Consider the following 21,401-nt stretch of genomic DNA (forward strand, 5'->3'; position numbering starts at 1 on the left):
ACAGATGTCTCAAGTTTTTGATGGCGCGTGCAATTGCCATGGCATTCTGACTGCAGTGTTGTGGCAGAATTGTGGTGAGCTGTTGTAACTTCTCATGGGTTATGTTATTATTCTGTGTTGGACTGTGATGTTATACATTTCATAGACTCCTGTTGTCACTGCACCCTAACACAAGGACATTGTGTTCTGTAACCGTTGCTTGTATAGAAGAACTGTTGTGAATATGATTGTATTATCACCTCCCACTATATAAGGGACATGTAACCTTTTACTCTTCGAGCTTCTTCCTTGACTGCGATCAATAGTCACTGTCTTAATCTTTGGATCAAGTTTTTCACAACAGCAGGAATGTGCACCAGCAAGAGAATTGAATGTTCATTTCACTACCGTAAGCCGCCTCCAACATCATTTTGGAGAATTTGGCAGAATTTGGCAGAATTTGGCAGCTGTCCCGTTGTTTTGGCCCAGCAACTACTACTTTGGGCACGTTCTAGCAGATCACGTTTGTCAAGACCTTGACCAACATTGGTCATTGTCTTTCAAGGTGTGTTGCTTTATGTGTATAAACATTGTCCAACTTGTGACTACATGTGGACTGCATGACCTTTACAACAAAGGTTATGAACCTTCGACCCAGGTTGACTGGAAATGTTTGCAGTGACTCCTCACCAACTGCAACTTGATGTCGGAACCAAAGCATTGTGGGAGACAACCTTCTTCTGTTTTTTTGGAAGCAAAAGGCACTAAATGCTCATAAACGGTTGATGTCGCCACATATCATTGGTTATTATTAATGCATGTTTACCGTTTTAGGTGGATTACTATTTAGAGCTTAAATACATGTTTATCCTTACATCCTTACAATCTAGATACATAGGCCTACATGTGATCCACATTTCTAACATAAATAAATCCAATAATCTACTTGTGACAATATACAGTGCATCCAGAAAATATTCAGACCCCTTGACTTTTTCCACATTGTGTTATGTTACAACCTTATTCAGAAATTGATTCAATTTTTTTAAAAATCCTCATCGATCTACACACAATACCCAATAATGACAAAGCGCAAACAGTTTTTTCACATTTTTGACAAATTTATTAGAAATAAAAAACATAATACTTATTTACATAAGTATTCAGACCCTTTGCTATGAGACTTGAAATTGAGCTCAGGTGCATCCTGTTTCCATTAATCATCCTTGAGATGTTTCTACAACTTGATTGGAGTCCACTTCTGGTAAATTCAATTAATTGTACATGATTTAGAAAGGCACACACCTGTCTATATAAGGTCCCACAGTTGACAGTGCCTGTCAGAGCAAAAACCAAGCCATAAGGTCGAAGGAATTGTCCGTAGCCTTGGTGGTTCCAAACCTCTTCCATTTAAGAATGATGGAGGTCACTGTGTTCTTGGGGACCTTCAATACTGCAGAAATGTTTTGGTACCCTTCCCCAGATCTGTGCCTCGACAAAACAGGATTTTGTCGAGGCACAGATCTGGGGAAGGGTACCAAAACATTTCTGCAGTATTGAAGGTCCCCAAGAACACAGTGACCTCCATCATTCTTAAATGGAAGAGGTTTGGAACCACCAAGGCTCTTCCTAGAGCTGGCCGCCTGGCCAAACAGAGCAATTGGGGGGGAAGGGCCTTGGTCAGGGAGATGACCAAGAACCCGATGGTCACTCTGACAGCACTCCAGAGTTCCTCTGTGGAAATGGGAGAACATTCCAGAAGGACAACCATCTCTGCCGCATTCCACCAATCAGACCTTTATGATAGAGTGGCCAGACGGAAGCCACTTCTCAGTAAAAGACACATGACAGCCTGCTTGGAGTTTGCCAAAAGGCACCTAAAGGACTCTCAGACCATGAGAAACAAGATTCTCTGGTCTGATGAAAACAAGATTGAACTCTTCAGCCTAAATGCCAAGTGTCATGTCTGGAGGAAACCTGGCACCATCCCTACGGTGAATCTTGGTGGTGGCAGCATCATGTTGTGGGAATGTTTTTCAGCAGCAGGGACTGGGAGACTAGTCAGGATCGAGGGAAAGATGAACAGAGCCAAGGATAGAGAGATCCTTGATGAAAACCTGCTCCAGAGCACTCAGGACCTCAGACTGGGGTGAATGTTCACCTTCCAACAGAACAACAACCCTAAGCACACAGCCAAGACAACGCAATGTCCTTGAGTGGCCCAGCCAGAACCTGGACATGAACCCGATCTAACATCTCTGGAGAGACCTGAAAATAGCTATGCAGAAACCCTCCCCATCCAACCTGACAGTGCTTGAGAGGATCTGCATAGAAGAATTGGAGAAACTCCCCAAATACAGGTGTGCCAACCTTGTAGCTTAATACACAAGAAGACTCAATGCTCTAATTGCTGGCAAAGATGCTTCAACAAAGTACTAAAGGGTCTGAATACTTATGTAAATGTGATATTTCTGTTTTTTTTTTTTTTTTATTAGTTTTAATTTACTATAATAACCTTGGGACACACACAGCACAGGTTGCCACATTGTAACATTGCTCTTCACTTGGTTGGCACTACCAACTAGTCGCTACAAAGTAACCTTGCTAAATGTATAAAAATACCCTGCTACTTTGTAACAGAATTATGACCATTTATGTCTCGCCTAAACGTTCGTTCCTTTCCGCCCATTTTCGAGATGACTTCGGTCTACTCCGTCAGTTGTTCGGCTTGTTCCGCGCATCATTCGGTCGTTCTCGATGGTGCCGCTGACGATTTGATTTTCGTCCCTCTCGTTCTCGGTGTTGTTGTTCTCGGTGACGCGACGGAGGTGTAGCCTGACGCGGTCTCTTACGTGTCGGCCTGAATAAAAGTGGAGCTCCGAGGGCCCGGGAGTGACCGAGGGAGTCTGTTTCGGTAAGAGAGGACTAGTGTCCAGGGGAAGAGAGACAAGGCGCGTCCCACATAAACTGTATTCTGGTCCGGTTCATATCGGATGAACAAAGAGATCATGGCGGCGGGCTTGTTTCAGGCAGTCATGCAGGCATGGAGGGAGGGGAGGCTGCTGCGGCTAGTAGAAAAAGGCAGGGAATGAGGAGTATGCTAGCTCGCCAGTCAGGATCGAGAACATTGCTTGTTTGGACAGCATAGTCTGTGATGCGACATTACAAGCAAATGCGCACTGTGATCAAATATTAGACTTTCTGCTTTCTGTGCTTATTGAAGGCTACTTGCGCGCTGTGGGTCTTCTTGCGCAGCAGCCTAGCCATCGCCTGTAGAGTAGAAATGCAAAGGTAGCTCTCTTAGATTTTATGTAGCCTAAAAAAATGTAGTGGTTCTATAAGCCAAACTCAACTGCTAAATAATTGTTCGTACGAAAAATGTGTTGGGTATTATTGAACTTAAATTCTTAAAGTGCAAAATGATGTATTGGCTTTCAAACCAGAATAAGAAATTATGAGAAATGTCGATTTTATTTATAGGGGTAGGCCTAGTCCACTTGTCAAACCAACTCTTTGGGAGAAGGGTTGTTGCTTTGCTGTCCTAGTCTATAATAAGAATCGACAGTTTAGACACGTGCCCGAATTTGGATTATGTATCCATATGCCTAGTCTATTTGCTTCTAGTCTTTTTTTTTTGCCTAAACAAAGTTATGTAAGTGTAGTCTAGTCAAAACATTCTCAAACGCATAAGGCCACTATGAGTTTTTGGTAAGCCTATTTTGGATATTCACATATTATACAGCATGATATCATTTTATATATCGTTCTCAAAAGTTCACAAAAATAGTCGTGAACTAAATGTAAAACCAATGGTAAACTATTTATGAATGGTATGACACAAAGGGGGCGTCGCTACTCTCCATGTGGCTCTCTGTCTTGTCACTGAGCAGATATTAAGTCGACATGTACAATTGAATGTAAACACGTATATTTACAGTTTGAAAATGTGTGATATGGTGGTTAGAGAAATCTTTTTTTATACTGCCATGTTGCACTGAGCCTTGCTGTTGAAAACCACATTAGTGTCCGACTTTCAGCTGTCTCCCCCAACTTCACTCCTCGACTTTTGTCTACAGTCGGTTACTTAAGCCTTACCGCTCAAACACACCCAAATGACTTTTGAAGAGGGCGAACTCTAACATTTCACAGAGATGTTATGCACTGTGACCGACTGTGATGCAGTGTGTGAGCTCACGATGCTTTCATTTCTGCCTTCTTTTGAATGGGACTTTAATAATGATTGATCATTCTACACACTATTACTGCTTGTTGCATTGCTATTTAGTAAAAACATTTTATTTTATTACATTGTCAAAATCTACAGGCTACACTCATGGTTGATAGCTTTATTCCACAAATGTTCTTCTGCCGTGCTCTTTCTCTATGGTTCTGAAAAGGTTAAATAAAATTAAAAGGTCAAGAAAAAAGAGTTGACTAGCAGGGGAGAATGAAGCTTTTTCTCTCCCTTTGTCTGCAACAGGCACCTCTTTCATGACCCTGCTTTTCCACTGAGGGAGGGCTTGTGGCTGCTGGCCCTTCCTCCCCATCACAACCAGACTACCATGTTTAGCAGCCAGCCAATGGTCACTGGTAGTAGGGGGATTTCCAACATTGTATTCTCTGACAGACAGAGCTAGCGCCGTTGGGGTGGGGCTGGCAGACCAGACAAGTCATAACACATATGTGCCTATGGCCACAGACTGCCTGAGAGCCCTGTCCCGTGTGTGTGCCCTGTCCTAGCTATCCCTGTTAGGTGAAACATTTCTCTGGCTAGTCTAAAGACATGGCATATTGACAAGACAGAGGAGTAGGAAGTGTTTTGGGAATCTGGGAAAGGCCTCTAGCAGATAAAGCCAATGCATGACATGTTGGTAATGGGTTTCTGGCAGTGCATGTTTGCCAAGTCTGAGTTGGTCGGACTCTGTGGAGTTTAGCAACAGCTATCGGAGAATATTCAAGCTTAAAGGTCTAGAGAAGGAAGAAAATGGCACGAGTCCAAAATGGCACCCTTTCCCCTTTATAGTGCATTACTTTTGACCAGAGGCCAGCACACTATCCCGTAAATAGTGCACTACTTTTGGCCAGCGCTCTATTGGCCTCTGGTCAAAAGGTGACTCACGGGCCGAATTATTTTATTTGGCCCCCCAAGTTTTCTGAGAAAAGATTCCTCGTTTTGAAATATTTTTTTGTTGGACATAAAATACTGAAAAATCACCAGGGAATTAGCTCAAAATTATTTGAATTGAGTAAATCTGTTCCCAAGTATTCCCACGCATAAATAGAGAGGCATATGTGATTGTATTCCACTGTAATTAAGGTTTAAAATGATTCTGTTTTTGTCAAATACTGTTTGGGATTCTTGCGGTCTGTTTGCACTGTACAAATGATTTCTAACTATGTTCCGGCCCTCCGGCCATCCGCTCAAGGAAAAATCAGCCCACGGCTGAATGTTATTTGGAACTCCTGATATAGGGTATAGGATGCCATTTCAGGTGCAGCCATGCTATGTTTGGCAGCCATTAGGTGGATGTACAGGCCTTCTGCTGAACAAGGTGTCCCAGAGGACCAGAGGGAAATGTCAGCTGCCCAAACCAAACACACGCTAGCTGCTAGGCCCTCTACCCGCAAGGAGGAAAGTGACGCATTCCTAGACAATGAGATGAATGACCTCTCCAGGGAATAAGGGTGTGTGTTTGTGTCGAATCACATTTTATTGGTCGCAAACGCATATTTAGCAGATGTTATTGCAGGTGTAGGGAAATGCTTGTAAATGTGTGTCTGTGTGTGTGTGTTTATAACCTAGGAATGGGTCACTTCCTTACTCCTCTACGCCAGTCTCCAAGGTATTCCTCAGCCAGAACGGAATCATTTGTTCTTTATAGTAATGCCATCTGTTTTCCTAGGTTGTCTTAGGACATTCCTAAAAGATTTCCAGACCAAAAATGACATCACATTGCCCCAACTCTCTTAGGTACCTTTAGAAGAGTATGATAAAGCTTAGGAATAGCCCTGAGAACTTATCAACTTACATTGGACCTCTCAGTTACATCCGTGAGAAGCGGCTTCGCCCCGCTTGACTTCTGAGAAGGTACAAGCTATCATGTTGCCAGTCACCTTTAAGTGACACAAGACATATAAAACTGGGTCAGTTACAAACAGTCACATAATCCACATTTGTTTCCGTTGTTAAATACTCTGTTCATAAGAGCTGGAAGGACGGCTGTGGTCAGTTTGCAGAAACAAACACTTGTCTAACAGAAACGGAGTGGGTTGATTCTAGAGACAGACACTGATTTCCTTTCAATGAGCTGTGAAGGTAGATTAATTACATGCATTGCTCACAATCTGCTATTACACGGTAATTAGCATGATAATAGCACATTTTTACCTTTATTTAACTAGGCAAGTCAGTTAAGAACAAAGTCTTATTTACAATGACGGCGTAGGAACGGTGGGTTAACTGCCTTGTTCAGGGGCAGAACGACAGATTTTTACCTTGTCAGCTCAGGGATTCGATCTAGCAACCTTACGGTTACTGGCCCAACGCTCTAACCACTAGACTACCTGCCGCCCCAAATACCAGTTGGTGCTGGGTAACTAACTATCTGTTGTGTTGAATCCTTCAAAATAAGTACAAGTAGAAAGTACTACTAAGCACAATACTACCATATCTCTCAACAAAAACCAGGTCAAAACAGTTGAAATGATCATCAGCATTACTGAGATTTTCTCCTTAATGATCATAACAAGACATCCTTAAAATGAATCAGAAAGTCCAAACTAAGCCCTCTCTAACCCTAATGACCTTCTCTCCCTTTTCCCCTACAGCTAAGTCGATGACCATGGAGTCGGGAGCAGAGGTTCATCAGGGAGGAGACACGGCAGTGTCAGAGACAGACAGCCAACAGATCTCCCAGGCACAGATAGCCACCCTGGCACAGGTAAGTAGCCTGCCCATCTACCTACCACACACTAGTACAGTATAACATTACTACTACCACTCACAGGTAAGCCTACTCTGCCTCCCTACCACACACTCGCACATTACATCTACCACTCACTAACCCACTGACTCATCTATGACTGGACCCAGTCCCTCACAGGGTTGTGCATACTCACTGACTGATGGGGAATGGTCTGCCACTTCAGACACCCAGCAGTTATATACAGTATGACTCACTGAGAGACGGTAGTCAGCATGACCCTGTTGTATTAGAAATAGGAAGACATGGAAATAGTCCCCCCCACACAAGTTCAGTTACAGCAGAACAGGCTGATGCAAGATGCAAGCAGGAGACAGTAGGATGTCACAGAATATACTGTACATACTGACATCATTCACGCCACCGCTTCATTCTCATATGCACACCAATGCAGTAAATATGTATACATACAGAGACAAAAGAATGTAGCAAACAGGTGTTTTATAAACATAAGTAGTAGGGCCCAGAAAACCCCAAGTTTTTCCAGACCAGGAGAACTCGGGGGTTCTAGTTATAGGTGTGTGTCCCCTGGACAGCAGGATTATGTTTATGCTTTGCAGGTTTCCATGGCAGCAGGTCACGCCACATCCAGCGGTCCTACGGTCACCCTGGTGCAGCTGCCCAACGGTCAGACGGTCCAGGTTCACGGGGTCATCCAGGCCGCTCAGCCCTCGGTCATACAGTCACCACAGGTCCAGACTGTTCAGGTGAGTAGACCTTTTCATCTAACCTTTATTTGTAGAGCTTTGTCGTTGAGATAAAAAACTTTAGCCAAAGCCTTAGCTTAGATACAACAACTTAGCACTAGAAGAATTCACTGTGACCCCAACCAGACCTGGTCATAATAAACCAATTATGATCACCGACCCTGGTGTTGAAGAAATACAGTGTATGTAAGTATTTGTTCCTGCCCAGCACTAACACACCTGATTGGACTTTTCCAGATCTCCACCCTAGCAGAGAGTGAAGACTCTCAGGAGTCAGTGGACAGTGTGACTGACTCTCAGAAACGCAGAGAGATCCTCTCACGTCGCCCCTCATATAGGTACACTTTGGTGTGTGTGTGTGTGATTATCCAGTACTGTGATTACTGTAGGTGTTTCTTGGTGTTTATCTGACATCCTGCCCTCTGACCTCTAACCCTAACAGGAAGATCCTGAATGACCTGTCATCAGGTGACACCCCAGGGGTTCCCAGGATCGAGGAAGAGAAGTCGGAGGAGGACACAGCGCCCGCCATCACCACGGTTACCATGCCCACATCATGCCCCATCTACCAGACCAGCAGTGGCCAGTACAGTACGTCACGTTTGACCCTTTGTTCTTTTACTCAACAATGTCAGTGTCATCGGAGCAGCAAAAGTTATTTTTTCAGTCACTGACAGAGGTAATTTAAGAGGGTATTTTAAGCAAGATGTTTAGTTGCTAATGTTACAACCTTATTATTTTCCTTCTCTCGCTCTCTCTTTGTCTGCCCTCATTCTCTGTCTCTCTCTTTGTCTTCTCTTTGTCTCTCTCTCTCCTTCCCTTCCCTCTCCTCTCCCAGTCGCCATCACCCAGGGCGGTGCAATCCAGCTGGCCAATAACGGAACAGACGGGATCCAGGGACTGCAGACCCTGACTATGACCAACGCTGCGGCCGCCCAGCAGGGCACCACCATCCTGCAGTACGCTCAGACCTCGGACGGCCAGCAGATCCTGGTGCCCAGCAACCAGGTGGTAGTGCAAGGTGAGTGGTAGTGCCTTACCTCTTGATATGGATAAAAACGCACAGTCAATCGGAGTGTTTGAGATCGTTTGGATCATTTCCATTGTTCCCCAGCTGCGTCAGGAGATGTGCAGGCCTACCAGATCCGCACGGCCCCCACTAGCACCATCGCCCCTGGGGTGGTCATGGCCTCCTCCCCTGCCCTGTCTGGCCAGGGGGGCCCAGAGGTAGAAGTTACCCGCAAGAGAGAGGTCAGACTCATGAAGAACAGGTAAGGACAGAGTGAGGTTCCCTTTGGTTATGGTCTACTGTGAACTCCATTTAGCCAAGACCTGTAAACCTTATAATAAGCCATTTTAGGGCTTATACATGCTACAAGTAATAAAGCATTATAGCTGCTTGCATTAAGTAAAGTGTAACCAAGACCATCAATTCATTCAATTCCAATAACTTCATGTGTGGTGACGGATTGCTAGATACAAGACACATAACATACAACACAAAACAAGTACAGCATAAAGGATTGGAAGTATTCTATGCAGTCACAGGCTATATACAGTGGGGCAAAAAAGTATTTAGTCAGCCACCAATTGTGCAAGTTCTCCCACTTAAAAAGATGAGAGAGGCCTGTAATTTTCATCATAGGTACACGTCAACTATGACAGACAAAATGAGAGAGAAAAAATCGGGAAAATCACGTTGTAGGATTTTTTATGAATTTATTTGCAAATTATGGTGGAAAATAAGTATTTGGCTCTCACAGACCTGTAACTTCTTCTTTAATAGGCTCCTCTGTCCTCCACTCGTTACCTGTATTAATGGCACCTGTTTGAACTTGTTATCAGTATAAAAGACACCTGTCCACAACCTCAAACAGTCACACTCCAAACTCCACTATGGCCAAGACCAAAGAGCTGTCAAAGGACACCAGAAACAAAATTGTAGACCTGCACCAGGCTGGGAAGACTGAATCTGCAATAGGTAAGCCGCTTGGTTTGAAGAAATCAACTGTGCGAGCAATTATTAGGAAATGGAAGACATACAAGACCACTGATAATATCCCTCGATCTGGGGCGCCACGCAAGATCTCACCCCGTGGGGTCAAAATGATCACAAGAACGGTGAGCAAAAATCCCAGAAGCACACGGGGGACCTAGTGAATGACCTGCAGAGAGCTGGGACCAAAGTAACAAAGCCTACCATCCGTAACACACTACGCCGCCAGGGACTCAAATCCTGCAGTGCCAGACGTGTCCCCCTGCTTAAGCCAGTACATGTCCAGGCCCGTCTGAAGTTTGCTAGAGAGCATTTGGATGATCCAGAAGAGGATTGGGAGAATGTCATATGGTCAGATGAAACCAAAATATAACTTTTTGGTAAAAACTCAACTCGTCGTGTTTGGAGGACAAAGAATGCTGAGTTGCATCCAAAGAACACCATACCTACTGTGAAGCATGGGGGTGGAAACATCATGCTTTGGGGCTGTTTTTCTGCAAAGGACCAGGACGACTGATCCGTGTAAAGGAAAGAATGAATGGGGCCATGTATCGTGAGATTTTGAGTGAAAACCTCCTTCCATCAGCAAGGGCATTGAAGATGAAACGTGGCTGGGTCTTTCAGCATGACAATGATCCCAAACACACCGCCCGGGCAACGAAGGAGTGGCTTCGTAAGAAGCATTTCAAGGTCCTGGAGTGGCCTAGCCAGTCTCCAGATCTCAACCCCATAGAAAATCTTTGGAGGGAGTTGAAAGTCCGTGTTGCCCAGCGACAGCCCCAAAACATCACTGCTCTAGAGGAGATCTGCATGGAGGAATGGGCCAAAATACCAGCAACAGTGTGTGAAAACCTTGTGAAGACTTACAGAAAACGTTTGACCTGTGTTATTGCCAACAAAGGGTATATAACAAAGTATTGAGATAAACTTTTGTTATTCACCAAATACTTATTTTCCACCATAATTTGCAAATAAATTCATTAAAAATCCTACAATGTGATTTTCTGGATTTTTTTTCTAATTTTGTCTGTCATAGTTGAACTGTACCTATGATGAAAATTACAGGCCTCTCTCATCTTTTTAAGTGGGAGAACTTGCACAATTGGTGGCTGACTAAATACTTTTTTGCCCCACTGTATACACATATTTACAAATGAAGAAAAACTTCAAGACTTCAACTAGAAGCTGCTCTAGAGAAGATGATGTGTACCATCCCATGCAGCTGAGCCAATAGCCAGAGGTTTCCCTAACTGTGTCTTGGTCCTTGTTGTGTCACAGAGAGGCGGCCCGCGAGTGTCGCAGGAAGAAGAAGGAGTATGTCAAGTGTCTTGAGAACCGCGTGGCCGTGCTGGAGAACCAGAACAAAACCCTCATAGAGGAACTGAAAGCACTTAAAGACCTGTACTGCCATAAATCTGAGTAGCTTCAAAATAACCCATCCTAGCCCAACTGTCACTCCCTATTCAGCGGGCATCAGACTGCCCACTGACCTGTACAGAGACTCTGCCAAGCATTGGCCTACGGGCATGACCCATGACATCTGAAGCAAGAGGATGTGAGAGAGAAGACAGAATGAAAATGGATTGATGGACTGGAGATCAGTGATGGACAGTGCTTTGTGGGAGTTGTAGTTTTGTAGTAAACACGACCACTCTGGCCCATACGTCCCCCAATCTCCCATCCACCAATCCATTTTCACCCTGTCTTCTCTCTCACATCCTCTTGCTTCCACTCCTTCTTCTCCCGCTCACTTGTTATCCACCTTTTCATCTTTCTTTGCCTCTCCCAACTTCTCTCAATATTATCCCACCACGGAACTGAAAGGATGAGGATCCATTCATCAGTTATGGTTCCAGGGATAATGTGGTGAAACAAAACACTAACTCTTTTACACTATTCAAGCTTCTTGTTTGGGGTTTGATTACTGGGAAGAGAAGTCACAGACTTCTGACATAGTCATTTTTTATTAACCCAAAGCCTCTTAAGTCTTCACTATGGTTAGCCAATCAAACAAAAGGGTTAGCGTCTGAATGTCCAATCAGCTCAAGAGGAAGTCAAGACAAGGAAGTCAAGGTAGCCTCCAGAACCCTGGCATTGGAGTCAGTTAAGACATTGTAGAATTCCCTGGGCCCGGTTTCCCAAAAGCATCTTAAGGCTAAGTTCATCGTTAGAACCTTCGTAGGAGCCTCGTTATTAACATTGCACTTGAAAGCGCTCGTAATCTAACGCATGCTTCAGACCACTCGTAGAACAGCAGTGCGTCCTTAGAGGCTTTTCTGCCCTCCTTTATATACAGATCTCCGCTAAACATCACATGGTTTATCCGGCTCTCTGTGACCGCCGATAACTTCAGAACAATGTTGACTACAAATGCAAAGTTGACAATGTCTTTGTAATTGACACAAACGAGCAACGTATAAAAATATGCTTCAAATGAAAACAGAGATGACTTCATTAAAATATAAACAGTAGGATATAGACCTATTTCAGTCCTATTGAAATGCATACCATGTTCAATCGAGTTCTATTTTGCTACTTGTAGGCTACTGTTTGTAATTTGTCTCAATATATTTCATGATGTGTAGCCTAACGTGCTCAGTGATGTGCCAAATCTTTGATTTAGTGGGTAAGCATTAGACTAAGGCGCCTCAATATTTGCATCCGTAGGTGGTAATATCCATAGCCGCGGGAAGTAAGGGTGCTGCATCACCCCCTGATAAATCACAATAAACCAAATTGGTGCACTAGGCCTTTATTACCCCTGTATGAGAGGAGAATAATACTCATCAGCAGAGCGGGGGCCCCCAACTCCCCCGTCGACAAAACATTTCAGCACCCCCACCCCAAAACAACTTCCTGCAGCCATGGTAATATCACTCTAGGAGCTGATCTGTCATCAGTATTGTGAAATAATTAGAATGTTGAGGAAAGTTCTCTTTCTTTCAAACCTATCAGTATCGACACATGATCAAACGACGCTCTTAGCGAGCGTTCTCTCTGTGTGGTGTTTTGGGAAACGCATGTTACATCTTCGGGAAAGATACATTGTTAAAACACGCCTAAATTCCATTGCTATCAAGAAACCGGGCCCTGCTCAGTAGATCATATGAGATCAGATTGTTATTTTCTAGATCTCAGTGCTTAGGTTAAGCCTACATAATCAGTATAACCCATCAACTCGGATTCATCTTCCATTTCAAGTGTCTTGGGTATTTTCTTTATTTCGTTACATTTTGATATCTGAGATTTGAGCTACTTTTGTTACGCTCTAAAGATTTGGGCTGTTGCTATGTGGTGGTGGAATATGGATCCCATATAACTACTGAAGAAAACACATTCATGTCTGAATACAGGAAAAAGTTGTCAGTACACACCACATAGCCCTCTATGGGTTAATGGCAATTATCTGAGATTAAATTCACCCAAGTAAATCTTGTTGGAATAGATACATTTGTAATCTCCGGCATCCACATATGTATGGTGAGTGTACTACTGTACATACATTCAGTACATACACTACCGTTCAAAAGTTTGGGGTCACTGAGAAATGTCCTTGTTTTAAAATAAAAGCACATTTTTTGGGGCCATTAAAATAACATTAAATTGAACAGAAATACAGTGTAGACATTGTTAATGTTATAAATGACGTTTGTAGCTGGAAACAGCTGATTTTTAATGAATTATCTACATAGGCGTATAGAGGCCCGTTATCAGCAACCATCACTCCTGTGTTCCAATGTCACGTTCTGTTAGCTAATCCAAGTTTATCATTTTAAAAGGCTAATTGATCATTCTAGGCAAGAGTTCCTCTGTCCAGTGTCTGTTCTTTTGCCCATCTTAATCTTTTCTTTTTATTGGACAGTCTGAGATATGATGTTTTCTTTGCAACTCTGCCTAGAAGGCCAGCATCCCGGAGTCGCCTCTTCACTGTTGATGTTGAGACTGGTGTTTTGCGGGTACTATTTAATGAAGCTGCCAGTTGAGGACTTGTGAGGCATCTGTTTCTCAAACTTGACACTCTAATGTACTTTTCCTCTTGCTCAGTTGTGCACCGAGGCCTCCCACTCCTCTTTCTATTCTGGCTAGAGCCAATTTGCGCTGTTCTGTGAAGAGAGTAGTACACAGTGTTGTACGAGATCTTCAGTTTCTTGGCAATTTCTTGCATGGAATAGCCTTAATTTCTCTGAACAAGAATAGACTGACGAGTTTCAGAAGAAAGTTATTTGATTCTGGCCATTTTGAGCCTGTAATGGAACCCACAAATGCTGATGCTCCAGATACTCGAGTAGTCTAAAGGCCAGTTTTATTGCTTCTTTATTCAAGACACCAGTTTTCAGCTGTGCTAACATAATTGCAAAAGGGTTTTCTAATGATCAATTAGCCTTTTAAAATGATAAACTTGGATTAGCTAACACAACGTGCCATTGGAACACAGGAGTGATGGTTGCTGATAATGGGCCTCTGTACGCCTATGTAGATATTCCATTAAAAAAATCTGCCGTTTCCAGCTACAATAGTCATTTACAACATTAATGTCCACACTGTATTTCTGATCAATTTGATGTTATTTTAATGGACAAAAAATTAGCTTTTCTTTCAAAAACAAGGACATTTCTAAGTGACCACAAACTTTTGAACGGTAGTGTATATGATTACATTAAGAATTCGTTAGTAGGTTTATGTAGGACTTGGGATCAATCTTCCAACATCACAGACAGAGATACTTTATATTCTGTTTATGATAGGATAAAGTAGTACCATGTTGTATTACATATTGATTATCTTTCTTTTGATATAATTACTGTACATGGAGCCTACAGCATGTGTAGATTTTACTATGATATTTCTATTGATTTGATAAGAAAATTGTTATGCATAATATGAAACCAATATAGATTAACGTATTTGTATCATATACTGCAGCACATAAAAAAATCAAAAAATATATACGTATATTCCTTTTAGCAAACCAGGCCTATTACAATGTCGGCAGCTATTTAAGAAAAAGGCCTTTTTTAAACTCATCATGCTTCGTGGTGCTCTGCTCATCTTCTTTTGAGACAGGCGAGTGAACAGCCTGTTGGAAGCTATTACGACTCACAAGACATATTAGTTCAATTATTCCTCTGGGTTTCATTAAGCTGTAAATGGCTAAGAAATAAATGTGATGCTGCCGGCCACACCACTCATCTGTACAGAGGACTGAGAGCCCTAAGTGGTTGTAAAAGCCTCTTGCGAATGTTGTAACATGCTTACTATAAATGCATTTCATCACAGAGCACACCCCCCACCCCCCCTAGGGGGAAGCAACACCATCATGCAACAAAAGCATTTTTTTCTTTTTGTTAGATATTATGTCATATGTAATGTCACGGTACAGTAAATGCATTTCTTCCTACATTTTTTGTCTTTTTTTGTACTTTATAAATAAGAATTCATTTTAGACACTAGAATATTCCTGAATTGAATGTGAAATAAATACATGGTTCAGCCAACTCCAAACCTGTAATATCTTTAAAAAAAAACATTATTTGTGGAAATAATCAGTACCAAAATCCTAGTTTGTTAGTCTTTTTGTATTCAGGAGTACGCATCAGGAATCTAAATATATTGATCCTGGGTGAACCATGAAAAACAAATCAACACATTGGAATTGGAATGTATCTTCAATGTGAATACCCAGATTCATCTCATGCACATCAAACATATAACAAAGCATAGCTTCTTGAGTTTTCTGTTAGGATGTGGGTAGTTTGTTAATGGTTATCATTTGTACTGTGTTTGTACGTTGAGATTCAGTCAATCCAGTATCACTCTGCTTGCTTTATTTTTCTACATTAAAGGACTGTTTATAATGTACAGCATTCATCATATTATGTGAATGGTATTGTAAAAAGAAAAGTGGGTTGGGTTTGTGTGAAATGGTCACAGAAAGTAATGTTTCTGATTATCATTGTGCAAGGGTAGCACTGTAATTTTGTTCTTCTGTTGCTTGCAAACGGCAAAGCCATCTATTGAGTCGTATGGATCATTACCTTGTCCTGGCCCTACTCTTTCAGTTTTTAGACGCTTTGACAAGTCATTTGTGCGGCTGAATCCAAGCATGACAAATTGCAGAGGTAATCTCTCAGCAGAGCTTTTTCAGGGTAGATTATGGATTCATGCTGAAGGGATGCAATTTGACACAGCACACCTTGAGCTTCAGCTTTGCTGGCTCTGTAAAACTAATTATTTTATGACAGAAGAGCAGAACTGAGCAGAGCAGGTCAATGGTGCTTACAAAACAGTAGGTGAGGTTTTCTTGAACAGAAGAAGAATTCATCTTGACAAAATACCAGTGATGATACCAAGAGGTAAACTTGCCTATAGGCTTTTTTATTTAGCATTTAATTCAATTTAAGTAGCTGAATGAATAAAAAAAATATCAATAGCCTACAGTGGTTTGGTTTCTGTACCATTTTGAGGTACATAACCTAGCTTTACTTCTTGCATGAACAGCCTGTCATAGTGGAACTTTGAATAATAACCTTTTTCTAAACTTTTGTGCCCTGTTTGAATATTGCCAATTTTACAAATTGTAATCTTTAAATACCATTTATTGTACATAATGTAATCCTGTTAAGGAAGGTTTTATTGTGTTCCAGTTGTGTATCTGTTCATTGTATATACTGTCTGTGAACAGCATTAAACAGCGCTAAACGATCCACACTTCAGACAGATACAAAGCCGCGGGGAGTAGGGGTGCTGTCCTCTGATCAATAAAGAAATAAACATTTAATCAAATTAGTGCACTAGGCCTTTATTACTCCTGTACAAGTGGAGCGAAGCAAAGTACTTGTCAGCAGACAAAAAATCTACAAAAAATGTCAGCGCCCCCACCCCGAAACATCTTCCCACGGTCATGGACAGTTAGACATTTTGAAAGCGCTATGTAACAACATTGTACCACTCTTTTGTAAACATTTATGCCACAATAAATTGCATTCAAAGTGCCTTATTTCTCATCATTTTATACACCATTTGAACTGTCAGAACAATAACATGTTCGATTGGCGAGCACAGCAAATAACCACAGAGCTAGCGTGATGTCAAGGTAAAGATCAGCTTACCTTGTTAGCCAGATCATTTCTCTGAAGACAGCCAACAATATAACTAAACTAAATGTAGCTAGCATACGAGTCCAATGTTTGACGGCCACATTGTTTACATCAAAAGTTAGCTAGCAGCAGTAATTCTCACTATCAACCTCTCTCTTTCCCCTCACCAATCTGTCTCTCCTAGGTCTTCTTCTACTTCCTCCAAAACGCAAATATACACTGCTCAAAAAAATAAAGGGAACACTTAAACAACACAATGTAACTCCAAGTCAATCACACTTCCGTGAAATCAAACTGTCCACTTAGGAAGCAACACTGATTGACAATAAATGTCACATGCTGTTGTGCAAATGGAATAGACAACAGGTGGAAATTATAGGCAATTAGCAAGACACCCCCAATAAAGGAGTGGTTCTGCAGGTGGTGACCACAGACCACTTCTCAGTTCCTATGCTTCCTGGCTGATGTTTTGGTCACTTTTGAATGCTGGCGGTGCTTTCACTCTAGTGGTAGCATGAGACGGAGTCTACAACCCACACAAGTGGCTCAGGTAGTGCAGCTCATCCAGGATGGCACATCAATGCGAGCTGTGGCAAGAAGGTTTGCTGTGTCTGTCAGCGTAGTGTCCAGAGCATGGAGGCGCTACCAGGAGACAGGCCAGTACATCAGGAGACGTGGAGGAGGCCGTAGGAGGGCAACAACCCAGCAGCAGGACCGCTACCTCCGCCTTTGTGCAAGGAGGAGCAGGAGAAGCACTGCCAGAGCCCTGCAAAATGACCTCCAGCAGGCCACAAATGTGCATGTGTCTGCTCAAACGGTCAGAAACAGACTCCATGAGGGTGGTATGAGGGCCCGACGTCCACAGGTGGGGGTTGTGCTTACAGCCCAACACCGTGCAGGACGTTTGGCATTTGCCAGAGAACACCAAGATTGGCAAATTCGCCACTGGCACCCTGTGCTCTTCACAGATGAAAGCAGGTTCACACTGAGCACATGTGACAGACGTGACAGAGTCTGGAGACGCCGTGGAGAACGTTCTGCTGCCTGCAACATCCTCCAGCATGACCGGTTTGGCGGTGGGTCAGTCATGGTGTGGGGTGGCATTTCTTTGGGGGGCCGCACAGCCCTCCATGTGCTCGCCAGAGGTAGCCTGACTGCCATTAGGTACCGAGATGAGATCCTCAGACCCCTTGTGAGACCATATGCTGGTGCGGTTGGCCCTGGGTTCCTCCTAATGCAAGACAATGCTAGACCTCATGTGGCTGGAGTGTGTCAGCAGTTCCTGCAAGAGGAAGGCATTGATGCTATGGACTGGCCCGCCCGTTCCCCAGACCTGAATCCAATTGAGCACATCTGGGACATCATGTCTCGCTCCATCCACCAACGCCACGTTGCACCACAGACTGTCCAGGAGTTGGCGGATGTTTTAGTCCAGGTCTGGGAGGAGATCCCTCAGGAGACCATCCGCCACCTCATCAGGAGCATGCCCAGGCATTGTAGGGAGGTCATACAGGCACGTGGAGGCCACACACACTACTGAGCCTCATTTTGACTTGTTTTAAGGACATTACATCAAAGTTGGATCAGCCTGTAGTGTGGTTTTCCACTTTAATTTTGAGTGTGACTCCAAATCCAGACCTCCATGGGTTGATAAATTGGATTTCCATTGATTATTTGTGTGTGATTTTGTTGTCAGCACATTCAACTATGTAAAGAAAAAAGTATTTAATAAGATTATTTCTTTCATTCAGATCTAGGTTGTGTTGTTTAAGTGTTCCCTTTATTTTTTTGAGCAGTATATTTTACCCAGGTGTATAGCTCACTTAGTTTCAATTATGAAATATACTGTAGTTTAAATGACCCACTAGCTTGTCCTAGGCATGTATTATTGACCTCACGTTACTAGACCTAGCTAGTGGTTTGTTTACATTGTAAAGCTATAGGAGACTATTGTACAAATGCTAACGCTGATCATGTTTATTTTGTACCTCCTTTTTCTCCCCAGTTTCATGATATCCAATTCGTAGTTACAGTCTTGTCCCATCGCTGCAAAGGTCAAGAGCCATGCGTCCTCCGAAACACAACCCTGCCAAGCCGCACTGCTTCTTGACACACTGCCCATTTAAACCAGAAGCCAGCCACACCAATGTTTCAGAGGAAACACCGTCAAACTGGCGACGTGCATGCGCCCGACCCTCCACAGGCGCGATGGGACAAGAACATCCCTGCCTTGCCAAACCCCCCCCTAACCCGGACGACACTGGGCCAATTGTGCGCCGCCTCATGGGTCTCCCGGTCGAAGCCGGCTGCGACACAGCCCAGGATCGATGCAGTGCCTTAGACCGCTGCGCCACTCGGAAGGCAACTTGTGGTTATAATGTAGAACTGCATATTAATTACACCAGGATAATACATGAAGCAAACAAATTGCAACTTTACTTCAAGCAACATGTATTTTGAAATTAAATCAAATAACCTTAAATAATTCCTTTCTGCACACACTCATAGTGATATGTGCTAGTAATATCTCTCTCCTGTGCATGTCATCCTTAAGGCCTACCTACCTTCATTACAAGGATAGGTCTCGCACTAATCCATTTCATGACGGCACATACAGTAGCTGTAGAAGTCAAATCTAGTACCCTTCAACATGGTTAGCCTCATTAATTGTCTCATGAAAAAGAAAAACCCACACACTGATCTTGCCAGTATCAGCCTTTACTATTCTTTCAAGTTATTAGCAAATTATTCCCACACACCACAAAAGGTTGTAGAGGGGAGAATGGTTCATAATAATGGATGGAATGGAGTGAATGGAACGGTATCAAACACACTGAAACAATGTGTTTGACGTGTTCGATACCGTTCCATTTTTTTACGTTCCAGCCATTACTATGAGCCCATTCTCCCCAATTAAGGTGCCTCAGGCCATAAATTATCTCTGATATGTGATTGCGTTTCCTATTTCTAATAGTATAATTTGAAATGGAGAAAACATCTCCACAAAATGTAAACATTCTTATTTGCTAATCCGGTTTCAGTATAGAAATGACAAGCCAAATGTTCAAGTGCATTAAACATGCCCACGAGGTCAATATTAATCTCATCGTATGTCTGCATTTGGCATGCATGCCATAAATAATCTCACATCCACTGTAACCAAAAGGGTAGAGCATGGATAGGTCTGAGGGGAGGGACCTTGCACCTTCTCCTCCAATACAGTTGCAAGACAATACAGTTGAGGAGGTAGGATGTGAGTAATCAAGGAAAGACAAAGCCCTAGTAGCCTTCGTGTGGTGATGTCACCTGCCCTGAGAACTAAAGTACTGTTATCCTAGCCCGACCAAGATGTTGGTTTTTGTAGGATAATGGACGCTGCTTTGTGGGTATGAAGTGCTGATGTGGACAGGGGTTGCATCCTAGGTCAGCCATACAGGGATTGTTACACCTATAGCAATGATCAAGGACATCAGCTGCAAATCTGTGCAATATAATCAGACAACCAGACAAACAAGGAATGTTAAATGACCAAAAAATACACAACTTAAATCAAAGAATCAACACTTTATTTCATATCATACAAAGAACACATATGTAAATGGTTAGTGGGTTTAAACATTCATCTTACTCTAAAACAAGAGATGATAGTTAGATGAATAGTGTCTAATACAAATAATAGCCAGAATGTCAGAGCTGGAACAGAAACCTGCACACCCAGTAGCTAGACCTCTAAGAGCAAGGTTGTCCATGCATGTTCTAGGTCTATGCATTGTTACTTTTAACAGTATTTTGGTAGTCCTACAACCAATTGTAACAGTAAACCAATAGCATATATAACACATTGGCGATATACCCTTCAGTCTCTCCAGGACTTGGGACTTTCTTTGGGACAGTCATCCACAGACAGGGATTAACAGCTTTCACAGGTCTCTGTATCTGAGGTTAGGAAACATAGAAATTAGACCTGGACTTGCTTCATTATTCTCAAGTGATATAACATTTGATATTTTTGTTGCAGTTGTGTTTTTGTATTTTCATAGTTCTCTCTTTGGGACTGGAAATCTGTTCATTAGCTAGCTACTAGCTATGTAGCTAACATAGTTGATTTTAGCAGGTCAAGCTAAGAGGGGTCCTGAAAGACACTCTTCCCCCGGTACTGCTGCTCATTCCGTTCACCAGCTCTGGAGGTCTACGTCACCGGCCTTCTAGGCGTCACTGAACTGAATTCATTACCACCAACCACGTACTGTCTTGTCTCATTACGCACACCTGGTTCCCATTCCCCCTGATTAATATGTATATATATGTGCCCTCTGTTCCCCATTGTCCATGTCGATCATTGTCCCATGTCCGTTGGTCTTGTACTCTGTTGTATCGGCTTTCGTGCTACGTGTTATTGTGCACTTGTTATTACGGGTCTCGTCCCGTGTATTATTTAGAGGTTTACACCTCGCTCTATTGTTTGGGTTACATCCCTGTGTTTTATTTATATATATATATATATATATATATATATATACGTGTTTGTTTTTGGGCTTCATCCCCATTGTTTTCATGACGTACTTTATTTTGGGTGGCGAAATAAAAAAAAATATTACGTATTCCTGCGCCTGTCTCCTATTATTATACAGCATGACAA

General features: G+C 42.7%; 1 protein-coding gene across 4 annotated transcripts; it reads left to right on the forward strand.

Annotated features, from left to right (window-relative positions):
- Positions 1-2,732: 2,732 nt before the first annotated feature.
- creb1b (cAMP responsive element binding protein 1b) lies at positions 2,733-19,588 on the forward strand. 4 transcript variants are annotated; one of them, XM_082968975.1, is made up of 8 exons: positions 2,733-2,893; positions 6,808-6,920; positions 7,499-7,669; positions 7,907-8,007; positions 8,112-8,260; positions 8,508-8,690; positions 8,784-8,940; positions 18,768-19,588. In XM_082968975.1, exons 2-8 carry the CDS (start codon positions 6,816-6,818, stop codon positions 18,787-18,789), a joined length of 888 nt encoding a protein of 295 aa, XP_082825101.1. In that variant the 5' UTR covers positions 2,733-2,893; positions 6,808-6,815; the 3' UTR covers positions 18,790-19,588. The 4 variants fall into 4 exon arrangements, with proteins under 4 accessions (XP_082825101.1, XP_014028997.1, XP_014028999.1 ...); XM_014173522.3 differs by lacking the exon at positions 18,768-19,588 and adding an exon at positions 10,944-16,657; XM_014173524.3 differs by lacking the exon at positions 18,768-19,588 and adding an exon at positions 10,944-16,657 and having other exon boundaries at positions 7,502-7,669.
- The last annotated feature ends 1,813 nt before the right edge of the window (positions 19,589-21,401 follow it).

This window comes from Salmo salar, chromosome 25 (genome assembly GCF_965601325.2).
Source record: "Salmo salar chromosome 25, fSalSal1, whole genome shotgun sequence".
Taxonomy (NCBI): Eukaryota; Metazoa; Chordata; class Actinopteri; order Salmoniformes; family Salmonidae; genus Salmo; species Salmo salar.